At 43.5% G+C, this 13,263-nt stretch overlaps 2 protein-coding genes across 2 annotated transcripts; one reads left to right on the forward strand and one right to left on the reverse strand.

Moving 5' to 3' along the window:
• The first annotated feature begins 419 nt into the window (after positions 1-419).
• Positions 420-1,364, forward strand: LOC105311499 (olfactory receptor 52I2-like). Its single transcript, XM_011387487.1, has one exon. The coding sequence runs from the start codon at positions 420-422 to the stop codon at positions 1,362-1,364; it is 945 nt and encodes a 314-aa protein (XP_011385789.1).
• Positions 1,365-5,603: 4,239 nt separating this feature from the next.
• LOC105311500 (E3 ubiquitin-protein ligase TRIM68) lies at positions 5,604-8,606 on the reverse strand. Its single transcript, XM_023527132.1, has 5 exons — positions 8,580-8,606; positions 8,379-8,429; positions 7,759-7,781; positions 7,108-7,208; positions 5,604-6,908 (listed from the first exon to the last, which is right to left on the reverse strand). Exons 1-5 carry the CDS (start codon positions 8,604-8,606, stop codon positions 6,358-6,360), a joined length of 753 nt encoding a protein of 250 aa, XP_023382900.1. The 3' UTR covers positions 5,604-6,357.
• Positions 8,607-13,263: the final 4,657 nt, after the last annotated feature.

The following is a 13,263-nucleotide window of genomic DNA, read 5'->3' on the forward strand; positions in this document are numbered from 1 at the left end:
GTCAGAACACTTGGTGTAAGGAATAGACCATGAGCAAGACACACATGCTTGAATACAATAAAGTCATGGAGTATTGGAATTGTCAGTTGAGGGCTCTCAGAAGTCAGCATGGAAGAGTCCATGAAAGCTCAGAAGGTATATAATTTAGGTTTGGCATGGGATAGGGGAGGAGGCAGAGCACAGACTTCCGCAAAGAGGTAAACCATGAGCTGATCTTTGAACAATGAATAGAAATTAGCAAGGCAATGAATACTGAGGAGGCTGGAACAGGATAACTTTGTCAGATATCAGTTGTCTGATCCTGTGGTCCACCTAGCTGAGAATACCACCAGGCTCTCCTTAATAGCTGGGACTGGGAATGTCTTACATGATTGCATCTTTTTCTTACCTCATTTTATGCATTAATAGGAAAGCAGTCAATGGAAACCCCTGCCACCTTCTACCTTGTGGGCATCCCAGGTTTGCCGTCTTCACATCTTTGGCTGGCTATCACACTGACTTCACATCTTTGGCTGGCTATCACACTGAGTACCATGTATACCATAGCCCTGTTAGGAAACACCCTCATAGTGGCTGTAATGTACTATTTCCTGTGTGTTCTGGCTATCGTGGACATTGTTATGGCCTCCTCCGTAGTGCCCAAGATGGTGAACATCTTTACCTCAGGAGACGGCTCTATCAGCTTTAATGCTTGTTTCACCCAGATGTATTTTGTCCATGCAACCACAGCTGTGGAGACAGGGCTGCTGCTGGCCATGGCTTTTGACCGCTATGTAGCTATCTGTAAGCCCCTACACTACAAGAGAATTCTCACACCTCAAGTGATGCTGGGAATGACTGTGACCATCGCCATCAGAGCTGTGATATTCATGGCTCCATTAAGTTGGTTGGTGAGTCATCTACCTTTCTGTGGCCCCAATGTGATTCTCCATTCCTATTGTGAGCACATAGCTGTGGCCAAGTCGGCATGCGCTGACCCCATGCCCAGTAGCCTCTATAGTCTGCTTAGTTCTTCCATTATTGTGGGTTCTGATGTGGTCTTCATTGCTGTTTCTTATAACCTGATTCTTCGGGCAGTATTTGGTCTCTCTTCAAAGAATGCTCAGTTGAAAGCATTAAGCACCTGTGGCTCCCATGTTGGGGTGATGGCTTTGTATTACCTACCAGGGATGGCATCCATTTATGTGGCTTGGCTAGGGGGGGATATAGTGCCTGTACACACTCAGGTGCTTTTAGCTGACTTGTACCTGGTCATCCCACCCACATTAAACCCCATCATCTATGGCCTGAGGACCAAAAAAATACGAAAACAAATACGGAGCTTGTTGATGCACTGCCCCTTTGACCACTGCAATCATCCATGAATACAAAGTCTGTTCAGACCTTGAGCATTCCAGCCAACTTCAAAGATGCCTCAGATCTGTGGGGCTGGTTTGGTTCACCTGGTGCCATAGGACTTCTAAGATAAAGCTATAAAAGGTATCTTTGCTTCGCGTTTTGATTTCTAGCAAGAATGAATAAAGCAATTATTTTCTGACAACATTTTTAATGGTTTCAATTAACTAGTCTCTGGACCTGAGATAAATTGTACAGAAAACACAGATTTAAGATTTTTCTTTCCTTAGCTTCTGACTCATTCTGAACTTAATATCCTACTGGTCCCTCTGCAGAAGAAATCATCTGTTTAGTACCCCCCACCATAACCTGGCTGATTTTCTCAGAATTGCTCATCTCCTCATGTGATCATATGGAAGCAACTGTTAATATATGACCCTGCCTTCTGGACCATTGACGAATTTACTCGACTTGGGTGAAGTACTCACATCTGGACTAGAGTGTTTCTCCAGTCAAAATGGACTTCAGTTTATCTGAGGAGATAATCTTGGGATCACAGATGGTGGCCATTTTCAAACACATGAACTTGGAAATAGAAACTGGTTGCACAGCAGGAGAAGCAGATTGGCAAGATGAGATGAAGAAGCTGAGTCTCTGGTTCCAATTCATTTTGGACACACAGGTCTATGCCTATTAAGTTCTTTATGATATCTCTATATCATTGTAACATACCCCTTATTGTTAAGCTAGTTGGAGTCAGTGTACTAATCACCAACCTGTTGTTTTTAAGCAAAAGAAAGTAAGGCAATGTGAGTCCGGTTTTGGACATCTTTTGCTTTTCTTCCTAGTTCTGCTTGTGTAAATTAACTCTAAGAGACAAAGAGGAGGAATCAAATAACAAGTCTTTCTTTTGGATACCTCTAAGGAAGAGTGCTTTGGGATGAAAAGGTTAATAGAGAACAATATCAATAGTGAAGCTGAAACGTTACTACTCTTCTCCCGGTCACCAGATAATTATTTTTATTTACGCCTTTCAGAAAGTCTTTAACTGAATGATCAGTTCATGTTAAAAAATGATTTCATATGTAAGTGATATATATGTTTGACTGGTAAATTTTAAAATTTTAATAATTTACTAATATAGTTGATAACAAGATGTTGTATCTGAGTCTTAATATCTTCTTTCTACCAGTAGGAGCAAAATGTTAATTCGTAGAGAGTATTGAAAATTAAATAGAATAAGGAAAACTCATAATACAACATATTGTATGTTCCTAGTAACACCCAATAGTCTTCCAATTTCTTATTTCAAGGGGTAGTTTTAGGGACTATTGTAAATGCACTCCTGTGTACATCAGTACTGCGTGGTAGTTCTTCCAAACAGATATGTTGCTTATCAACCTAGCATCCATACCCATTGATGACATTGGACTTGTTCATCTACTAGAATACATATTGTTTCTGAATACCAGTGGAGTAGAAATCAGCCTCTAAAAATCTGATAGTGATGCACCGAGTTCCCAGAGAGTAGTAAAAAGAATTTCTCCTCCTCTTGCAATGCCATGACAAAAACAAATCAAGACCATGAGTGGTTCAGCATATTTGGTAAGGTTTTCATCATGAAAAGTCACACTATTCTTTTCCCAGAAGGAACCCAAAGAATTGACTATGCTCATGATATCAAAGCATTTTAGATATATTAAAGAATCTGATGTAAAGTGACAAAGATCTGGTCCAGCTTGCACTCAAAATGGAAATTTCTTCCCAGTATTTCTGTCAGGAGCCTGTCCTGCCAGCTTTGCATTTCATTCATGTCAGTACTCCCTGAAGCTAACTGGGACTCACTGTTGGTACTCAATTATTTATTGAACTACACACTTCCAAATTGGACTGGGTCCCTTCCAGTTACTCCAAAACAAAATCTTTGCTTCTCCTGATACATTCAGATATGACCCTTGCTCTATCATCGCACGAAGCAATGTGTGCAAAGTTAACTAATGCCTGGGACACACAGTGTATTCTCAATGTTTGAATCTTAAGAGATTACAACCAGTCTTGCTTGGAAAAAAAAAAAAAAAAGGAGATTGGATTTCCTGCGGGTCGTGAGCTCAAGGATTTGCCCTCTGTCCCTTGCTTTTGTAGGACTCAAGCATTTTACCCATTTAGTAGCCTTTTCCCTAAAGGCTCAGGCACTGAACCCCTTGGTTTCTCTGCTAGTAAACCAAGGATGAGCAAAGCACATTCTGCCTCCTGCCTTGCAGTGATTGATCAAAAGTTGGAGGTGCCGTCATAATCATTTCAGGGAATGTGTAGGCACTCTACACTGCACACAGCTACCTGTCTTTCCCTTCTGGACCACTTCTGTAATTATCCATCAAATCAGTTTTTAAACAGGATTATAATTAAGTATCATCTACCATTTCATGCCCCTGGGGCAAGAGCAGCTTATTTATTTTTGATTTTAGGCATAAGGATGAAAGTTCCCTCACTTAAGTATTCATCAACGCACACACACTGTGCTAGACTGGGGGTATAATGGTGAAAAAGACAAAGTCAATTTCTTCATGGGGTTCTTAGAAGAGAAGTATAAGCAACTACCCTAAAGAGTTTTCATATACTTAAGAACTTCAGTATGCTTGGTCTTAAAAATCAGAAAACATAAAACAATGTGGTGTCATTTAACCTTATAATCCTTCTAACAAGTAATTGTAGCACCCAAATCAGCTTGTAAATGTAAAAAACACTCCAAACTCCCAAATAGTACATTACAAATGAAGCCATTTCACTCCTTAATTCATTCTAGATTTAATGAACTTATCACCTAATAATCCTCACTTCTTGGAACCTTCCAAGATTTGTCCTAAGAAAACCATAGTAAAGATTTAAACCCTAGCCTCTCCTGCTAAGCATTTATGGATGTATAAATGGAAGTACTTCCTAAAGATCTGTGTCTCAAGTTATTAACAATTCCCCAGGCACTCTACCCACCACATGGCTCCTTTCCTACCTGCCTCTCACCTTTCTGGACCACTGAGTCCCTCCACACTGACACATATAGTTACTCCAATGTAGGTCAGCGCAACCCTTTGCCAAGACCAGGTACGTGACTTACTAGTTCATTCCCCTTCTACTGCTAATGCTCAAGAAGCCACTTGGAAGCTTGGTGAGCTGAATGGATGAGTTTATTTCTTCATTTTTGCCTGTTGTACCTCCTTCATATATAAACAGCCAACATAATTAAAGTAAGAAGACAATTTTTGCTATTCTTTATTACAGGAATTGCTTTGTTTCTGCCTATATGTAACCTCGTATCTACTTTGCTATGCAATGCTACCCCAACAGTCACTGCCTTCACCTGAAAACTACACCAGAGGTTGTGTCATACAGTCACTGTGACAATATGTGATGTACAGCTTGTAGCCCTCACAACAGCCAAAGCCATTAATTCTCATATACTTGACTTGCAGTTTGTTTCTAGCCAATCATTCCACATTACTCTTAAGACCTGTGGTGAATTATTTTTGCCACACACAACAGTCACTTTAAGCATACTTATTCCCCATCATTATAATATATGGCTCTAAAACTCACATTTTGTGCCTAGTCCTATACTTTCTCCCCACACTTCCTTGCCCCATTTGCCTTCTGTCATAATTCTAGAGAAGATACGGGCAGGGAGAATGTTATGTAGTTACCAGAACTGAAGATTCCCTTGGTGACATGAAAAGATTCAAACTTTAACCAACTGGCTTATAAATGAGTGAGCCTTCCTTCCTGTGTGTGTGTGCGTGTGTTTTTTTTCTTCTTTTCCTAATCTCCATTTTCTACACTGTGGTCACAGTCCCCATCCTGATTCAAAGACAGACAGACGTGTATAATAGATGCACAATATATTACTGCGGCCCAAGTTTGCCCTTGGCATGTTCACTTTCTGTCTAAAGGGTTCTTAACTAACAGTAGAGGCCCTGAGACATAAGCCCCTGCTGTAAAAATGCTGCTTGAGGAGGCGAGACAGGAGTGTTACACGAAACCCATGGCTTCCCTTCCTCTGTCCCGAGAGGGGAACAAAAGTAGGGAATGGATCCGAGATCCTCACAACACTCCCGTGAGGTAGGACACTCAGCTACTCTACCCATTTCCCATTCACGACACAAAATCTTTCACACATGTAGGGTATTTCAGACCCAAATGTAATGACAAGCAGACATGTGATCTGAAAAACGAGTCTGTCAATCTCATTTCATTTGACTGTAAGAAACACTTTACAATCTTTTGACAGCTTTGTGAGAAATAGCATGCTGCATTAAGGCCATTTCAGTTTCCTCATCCAGAAAGTGAAAACAAGAATAAGGCTCATAGGTTTCCTGACCCTGCCACTCAGAGAGAAGGGCAGGACCAAGACACTGGTCTCCTTAGAGTCTGAGACAGAGTGACGTGCCCCGCTCATGCTCAGAGAGGGGACAACCACTGGGGTGGTCTGGGCAAACTAATGCATTTCTCTTGTTTGGAGGTCAGAGAGCTGGGGTCCAACGCAGGTGGCTCAGTCACAGCTGACCTCAGGTAAGACCTCCACAGACTGGTCTCAGCAGAGAAGCCAGCTCTGGATATGGGCAGTATATTTCCAGCTTGTCGGTAAGCCCCATCTACCGGGTTTCCTGAACGTTGGATCTACTTCATCATCCTCATTGACTTAATTATGGCACTAACAGGGAGTGGGGAAGAGGGGCCTGAGCGACAGAAAAAATAAGTCCCAATCCTTAGAGCCATTCTGATCCTCACCATCAGCCCTGTCGGGCTTCCCTCACAGGGGACAATGTTCATTTGACTAAGCCTCAACTCTTTCACAGGAGTGGTTTAGTGCAAGACTCTGGCTCAGGAGCAGCAGACCACTGAGCCAGGCAGAAAAGTCCTTGGATTCTAGGTTCGGCTCAGTTCAAAGGCAGCCTTGCCAGGGGCAGGGCCCTCCAAGACCCCTGTGGCCCAGGAGAAATTCCAGAACCTCTGGCAGAGATGGTAGCTCTCCTAGTCCTCCCCGTCCAGGGAGCAGATGGCCAGGGGAGCAGTGTTGTTGGCACCAATGCTGTAGCAAGGACTGAAATAGGGCAGGAGGCGCCCAGGGAATGGATAGTGGGGGAAAGTGAAAATGTGGGAGCCGTTGTCGGTCACATTGTAGAAGGAGATATCATGGGCCTCATAATCCAGGAAGACACCCACCCGGCGGGGAGGGACTGGCAAGGACAGCAGGGGATATTCATCGGTGCCTGCCCGGTACTCATTTCCCTTCCTCAGCCTTATCACCCAGAATCCATAGTGGGGGGATAAATAGACCACCTCCTTCCGGTCCACGTTTTCTTTACACACTCCCAGGCCCCATTCAGACCTGTCTCCCACCTCCACCTCCCAGTAGTGCCGGCCTGAGGAGATGCACTGACTGCCCAGGACGATGTTATAGCGGTAGAATCTCTCAGGATTGTCGGGCAGTTTCTGCTTGGTGTCTCCATAGTGCACGCATTTTCTGTCCTCAGACACGATGAGGCGGGAATAAGCGGTGTCTGGATCCAGGCGCACATCAGCTAGGGAAAAAGATCCTGGTTGGCATCACTGGTACAGAAACAGGGAGCATGGGCAAGGTCTCTGATAAATACAGCCACAGATTTCTCAGTGATGGGTGGGAGTGAGGCTAGCTGGGGCACCCAGAGGGCACTGAACCATTTAATTCTCTGGGAGGAGTCCCTCCCACTGCCCATCGCAATCTGACCCAGCACTCAGTACCTGCATACGTCTTCAGGATCTCTCTCAGGCCCAGCACACGGCAATCTGTCTTCAGTTGCAGGGAGACCGGTTCTGGCCGCTGCAGGCTCCAAGACTTGCTCCTGGTAGAGGAAGGAGGGGTAAGCCTTGGGGCCAGCAATCCTGGCTCTGCCCCATGGGCCTTCCCTTAGTACAGGGAAGAGGGGCTTGGCCAGGGACATTGGCAGGGAGATGCCCCTCCCTGCATCACCAGGCAAAGCAGAGATACGATGGTTATTTGACAACAGCGAATTTTGGCACAGAGAAAACATTTGCATTTCGATACTGTGGAAAGAGTTAGATGTGCACTTGACATGGCAAGAGGAAGAGGTGCGCCACGGAGAAGGGCTATATATACTCAGAGCTTAGAGCACTAAGAGACACCTGCTGTTTTCCCCTCCTTGGGAGAGCTACTCGAAATCACATATTTTACTGAAATTCTTATTGGTAATACTTAAAATGAATCTGACCAAATACAAATAAGAAAAGGCGAACAAAGCTTCTTTGGCCAATACAACGAAAGAGGGAGATTACAGAACAGCACTCGCTTTTCGATGGTACTGGGTCTCCATTCCTGGTCAGGCCCCACTATCCCTCATAGGGCTGCCTAGGGGCTCAACGATGGGAACATACCTTTTCAAGGCTTCCTGAATACCCTAGAAAGAAAAAATGCAGCACATGAATATATGCTGTTTCTTCAGAGGGACCAGACAGACACTCAACCCTGGGAAGGGGATTCTCTAAGGGCAAGGGAGGCAGAGAGCAGGGCTGGAGAGGTGTGTAACGGTGGTGGGGTACAGCCTACAGAGGGTAGCAGAGCAGGCTGAGCTCTGGCTGGACTGGTCAACTCCAGGCTCTATCTCGACTCTCTGGCCAGGGAGGAAGGACTAGTATGATGCCAGAGCTGCCTAACACCAGCAGATGTCTATCAGAAAAGAGCGCTAAATGATAAAGTAGATACTACATGAAGACCCAGCAGTATTTAGCTGTTTGGAAATTGGCACATTACTTCACTGTTATTGGCCAAAAGAACAATGTGGCCAGAAGAGTTGGGATAGCGACCAGTTACCGAGTTAGACTTAAGGCCATGTTAAATTCCAATACATTGCTTCTGTGTGTATAAAATCTGGGGCACTGAGACACCTGTAGAGGACCCAGATGGACATGACAATCTCCATACATGTGAAAAATAAGCACAGTACAATATGCAGTCATTTGCAAACCTGCTGAGTTAACAAGGAAGCATGACTAACCTGCTGAGTCACATAGAAGCTGGTGTTACATAGCTCCCCACAGGTAAAGACCTGAGATCCAGGAAATAAAAACAGATTCCACTGGAAACGAGTTCAGAGTTGCAAGCCTTTTAAAGATTTAGAAAAGCCATGGTTCAGTTTAACAGTAGAACTCCAAGAAGAGGCACCAGAGGAGGAAGATGTCATAGAAATCTGATTCACCAATATCTTGGCTTGATTTCTGCTCATCCTGGTAGCTTTGTTGAAGTTCTTAGGACTGTAGGGAGCCAAAGCTCCCAAAATTCAAAAGAGTGCATGGACTATCTCGGGAGGCCTGCTTGCATATAAAAGGGAAAAGGCTGGTTCTGAGGAATTCCAGGAGGAAGAAGATTAAGATTAGAAACAGGAGTTACGAAGGGAGTGTGGAAGGGGGAGTGTCGAAGGGAGTTTTGATTGTACCTTGATCTTCAAGATGTTACTTTAACTATGTTATCTTGGGATACACAAAGGAACAGATTATGTATAAAAAGGAGCCTAAGAAATAAACTTGGAGAGACAGTTGTGAGATCTGTTCTCCCTCCTGCACCCTGTCTGTCTTCTCTTTCTCAGTCCCCGCTCCCCTATTCAGGGACCTGGTTTGACTTGGTGGGCTGGTTTCCGACAAGTGGCGCCGGAACGGGGACCTGAAAACGGGGGAAAATAGCAAGGACCCACCGCAAGACGAGTGCACTCGAGATTGGCCAAAGAAGCCGTGGGCGGTGAAGGTGAGTATGCAGGAGTTTTTGTAATATAGAAACTGAAAGGGAAAATATAATGGGCCAAGGAAATAGTCGACTGCTATTTGTACATATGCTTAAGAATATGCTTAGAGTTAGAGGAGCTAAAGTAGGTCAGCAACAGTTAATGAAGTTCTTGCAATTTATAGAAGAAGTTTGTCCCTGGTTTCCTGAGGAAGGGACAATTGATTTAGAGACATGGTTAAGAGTGGGTCAAAAGTTACAGGATTACTACGATGCCCACGGACCTACTAAGGTTCCGGTAGATACTTTTGGGCTTTGGACTTTGATTAGATTCTTTAGACCCTAGGCATGAAAGAGATCAGATTAAAGAACAAATGTCACCTGTACTTAAAAAATTGTTCATGAGTATGACGAATCTGAGGCTGCTGGGGTTGTGCCTTCTGCCCCTCCGATGCCTCCCTCTCCTTTCGACTCCATTTTTACTGATGATGAGGAGGAGGAGGCCGCTAGATATCATTCGCCTGATGAAGATTCAGCTCCACTTGTAGCTATTGGAGGCGTTGCCCAACCCGCAGTACCAGATAACATTCATAAAGAAACTGATCAGCTTAAGCGCCAACTTAAGCAACTTACTGTGCAAATAAGCAGGAAACAAGGAGGCGGTAAACCGCTGCAACTACCTGCTATGGACACTCCGAGTAAAAATATGACTCCAGAGGATTTTTTGCATCCTCTACATCCCACAGTTATAGCTGGTGTGGACCCTCCTCCAGTGAAATTTAAGGGCTTAAATTCTGAAGGACAACTTATTCCTGCACTTAAGGTCCCTTATTCTGAGACTGGCTTACAGAAGGGGCTTAGAATAGCTGCAGCTAATGGAGACAATATCGGAGATTTTAAAATGGCTTTTCCAGTAATAGATCAGCATGATCAACAAGGGCAAAGCACCAGGGGACATGAGCCTTTGCCTTTTAAGGTATTAAAAGAATTGAAAATGGCTTGTGCTCAATATGGAGCTACTGCTCCATTTACTTTGGCTCAGGTGGAAGGACTTACGGCTTCTGCCCTGACGCCTTGGGATTGGAGAATTGTGGCAAGAGCTTGCTTATCCGATGAGGATTTTTTATTATGGGATACTTCTTTTAGAGAGCATTGTGAAAGGACTGCTAAATTAAACAGGGGAGCCAATAATGGAATTACTTATGATATGCTTGCTGGTGAAGGTCCATATAAAGAAAATGTAAACCAATTAACTTATCCTGCTGGCGCTTATGCCCAGATCAATACTGCAGCTAAAGAAGCTTGGAAATCCCTACCTTGTAGTAACAGAAAGACTGAAGAATTATCTAAGATTAGGCAAGGACCTGATGAGCCTTTTCAAGATTTTGTTGATAGATTGTTGAATGCAGCGGGTCGGCTTATCAGTGATCCCGAGGCCGAAACTATTCTAGTAAAAATATTAGCTTATGAGAATGCTAATTCTGCTTGTCAGGCCACAATTAGACCTTTTAAAAGGAAAGGGGATCTTGGAGATTACATCCGACTTTGCTCGGACATTGGGCCCTCTTATACCCAAGGAATAGCCATTGCTGCAGCACTGCAAGGAAAATCTATTAAGCAAGTATTAACAGGTCAAGCAAAATATGGGAAAGGAAGAGGGATTAATGCTGGTGTGTGCTTTGGATGTGGAAAATCAGGCCATCAGATTCGACAGTGTCCCACTAGGGGCAATATCCCAAGGGTGCCTGGAGTGTGTCCAAAATGTGGAAAAGGAAAGCATTGGGCACAAGATTGTAAGTCTAAGACCAATGTAGCAGGCCAATTTATTCAGGGAAACGGATGGAGGGGCCCGCCCCGGGCCCCTGCACAATGTTACGGGGCAATGCAAACTTTCATCCCTCAGCAGAGAAATCCCCAGGGAGGTCTGTTACAGAATTTTTCCGAGCAACCTCAGGCAGCGCAGGACTGGACCTCAGTTCCTCCACCTACGCAGTCTTAACCCCTGAAATGGGAATTCAAGCCCTACCTACAGGAGTGTGGGGGCCTCTCCCATCAGGAACATTAGGATTGCTGTTAGGAAGAAGTAGTACTACCATGCAAGGAATTATTGTTCATCCTGGCATAATTGATGCTGATTACACAGGAGAAATAAAAATTATGACTGGGTCCCCTCCTAAAATTTCTGCAATTCAAGCGGGACAACGAATAGCACAGCTTATTATCCTGCCAGCAAATCCAATTGGTCATGCTAAGAGTAGTAAACAAAGGGGTACACAAGGTTTTGGCTCATCTGATCTCTATTGGATCCAAGCTATTGGGTCAAAGCGACCCGAACTCAAGTTAAAAATTAGAGGAAAAGAATTCATAGGGTTACTAGATACAGGAGCTGATATATCTGTTATAGCTCTGCAGCATTGGCCCCAGCAGTGGCCTAAACAACCTACTATGACACAGTTGCAGGGAATAGGGCAGCAAACCACTCCTGAGCAAAGTAGTGATTTATTAACCTGGGAAGATCAAGATAACAATAAAGGGACGTTCCAACCTTATATTGTTCCAGGATTACCTGTTAACCTCTGGGGAAGAGATATTATGGAAAAGATGGGAGTATATCTCCACAGCCCAAATAAGATAATTACTCAACAAATGTTTGATCAGGGACAACTCCCATTTCAGGGGATGGGGAGTTATAATCAAGGAATAATTAACCCTTTGCAGCCTATGCCATTGACACCTTGAGCAGGGCTTGGATATTTTTGACAAGGGTCATTGAACAACCTGTACCCCATGCGGATCCAATAATCTGACAAAAGCGAGGATCCTGTATGGGTGGATCAGTGGCCCTTGACTGAGGAAAAAATACAAGCCTCTCGGCAGTTAGTACAGGAACAGCTGGAGAGCGGACATATTGAGGAATCTAATTCCCCTTGGAATTCTCCTATATTTGTAATAAAAAAAAATCAGGAAAATGGAGACTCTTACAAGATTTAAGGGCTGTAAACCAGACAATGGAACTAATGCGAGCATTGCAGCTTGGGTTGCCTTCTCCGGCTGCCATTCCTAAAGATACTTATAAGATCATTATTGATTTGAAAGATTGTTTTTATACTTTTCCCTTATGCCCTGTTGATTGTAAGCGGTTTGCCTTCAGTGTGCCTTCATCTAATTTTAAAGAACCTATGACAAGGTATCACTGGAAAGTTTTGCCACAAGACATGGCCAATAGTCCTACACTATGTCAAAAATTTGTGGCTCAAGCATTGGCTTCCATACGGAGAAAATTTTCAACAGTATATTTAATTCATTATATGGATGATATCCTGTTAGCTCATAAAAACGAGCCTGCACTTTTACAGTGCTATAATCAATTACAGAAGGAATTGGAACACTGGGGACTAAAAATTGCCCCTGAAAAGGTACAACGGGAAGAGCCTTATACTTATCTGGGATACACGTTATATCCCAAGGTGATAATGCCTCAAAAGATACAGATCAGAAGAGATCATTTAAAAACTCTCAATGATTTTCAAAAATTTCTGGGAGACATTAATTGGGTAAGACCTCATTTAAAGATTACCACTGGAGAATTAAAACCATTGTTTGATATATTAAAAGGCGATGTATCTCCTACATCACCTAGACAATTGACACAGGAAGCAAGAGAAGCTTTACAGCTGGTAGAATCCACTATATCTGCCCAGCGGGTACAATATGTTGATTATACTCAAGAGTGGTATGGATATGTTCTCGCTACAAAACATAAACCTACTGGCATTTTGTGGCAGCATGGACCCTTACGATGGATCCACCTCCCTGTGTCGCCTTCTAAAGTTCTCAATCCTTATCATGAAGCAGTGGCTTCTCTCATACAGCTGTTAAGAGAGGAGTCAAGGAAGTACTTTGGCAAAGAGCCACATGTCATAGTAGTACCCTTTACTCAACAGCAATTAAATTGGTTATTTCAAAATTCTGACTCATGGAACATAGCCTTTGCATATTATACAGGAAAAATTGACAATCATTATGCTGGTGACAAACTTTTACAGTTTGCTAATATGCAATCATTTATCTTTCCTCGCGTAATTAAGACTACCCCGATACAGAATGCTCTTAGTGTATTTACTGATGGTTCCTCTAATGGAAAAGCCATGTATGCTGTTGACAAC

This window comes from Pteropus vampyrus, unplaced genomic scaffold (genome assembly GCF_000151845.1).
Source record: "Pteropus vampyrus isolate Shadow unplaced genomic scaffold, Pvam_2.0 Scaffold1000004419, whole genome shotgun sequence".
NCBI lineage: Eukaryota > Metazoa > Chordata > Mammalia > Chiroptera > Pteropodidae > Pteropus > Pteropus vampyrus.

What these genes read in the sequence shown, in the direction of transcription:
- LOC105311499 (XM_011387487.1), top strand. Translation starts at nt 420, where the DNA reads ATGGAAACCCCTGCCACCTTCTACCTTGTGGGCATCCCAGGTTTGCCG.
- LOC105311500 (XM_023527132.1), bottom strand. Translation starts at nt 8,606, where the DNA reads ATGAGCAGAAATCAAGCCAAGATATTG. An exon ending in GCTTCTATGTGACTCAGCAG is followed by an intron (nt 7,782 to 8,378) that starts GTTAGTCATGCT and finishes TTTTCTTTCTAG; the next exon opens with GGTATTCAGGAAGCCTTGAA. An exon ending in GATCCTGAAGACGTATGCAG is followed by an intron (nt 6,909 to 7,107) that starts GTACTGAGTGCT and finishes CTTTTTCCCTAG; the next exon opens with CTGATGTGCGCCTGGATCCA.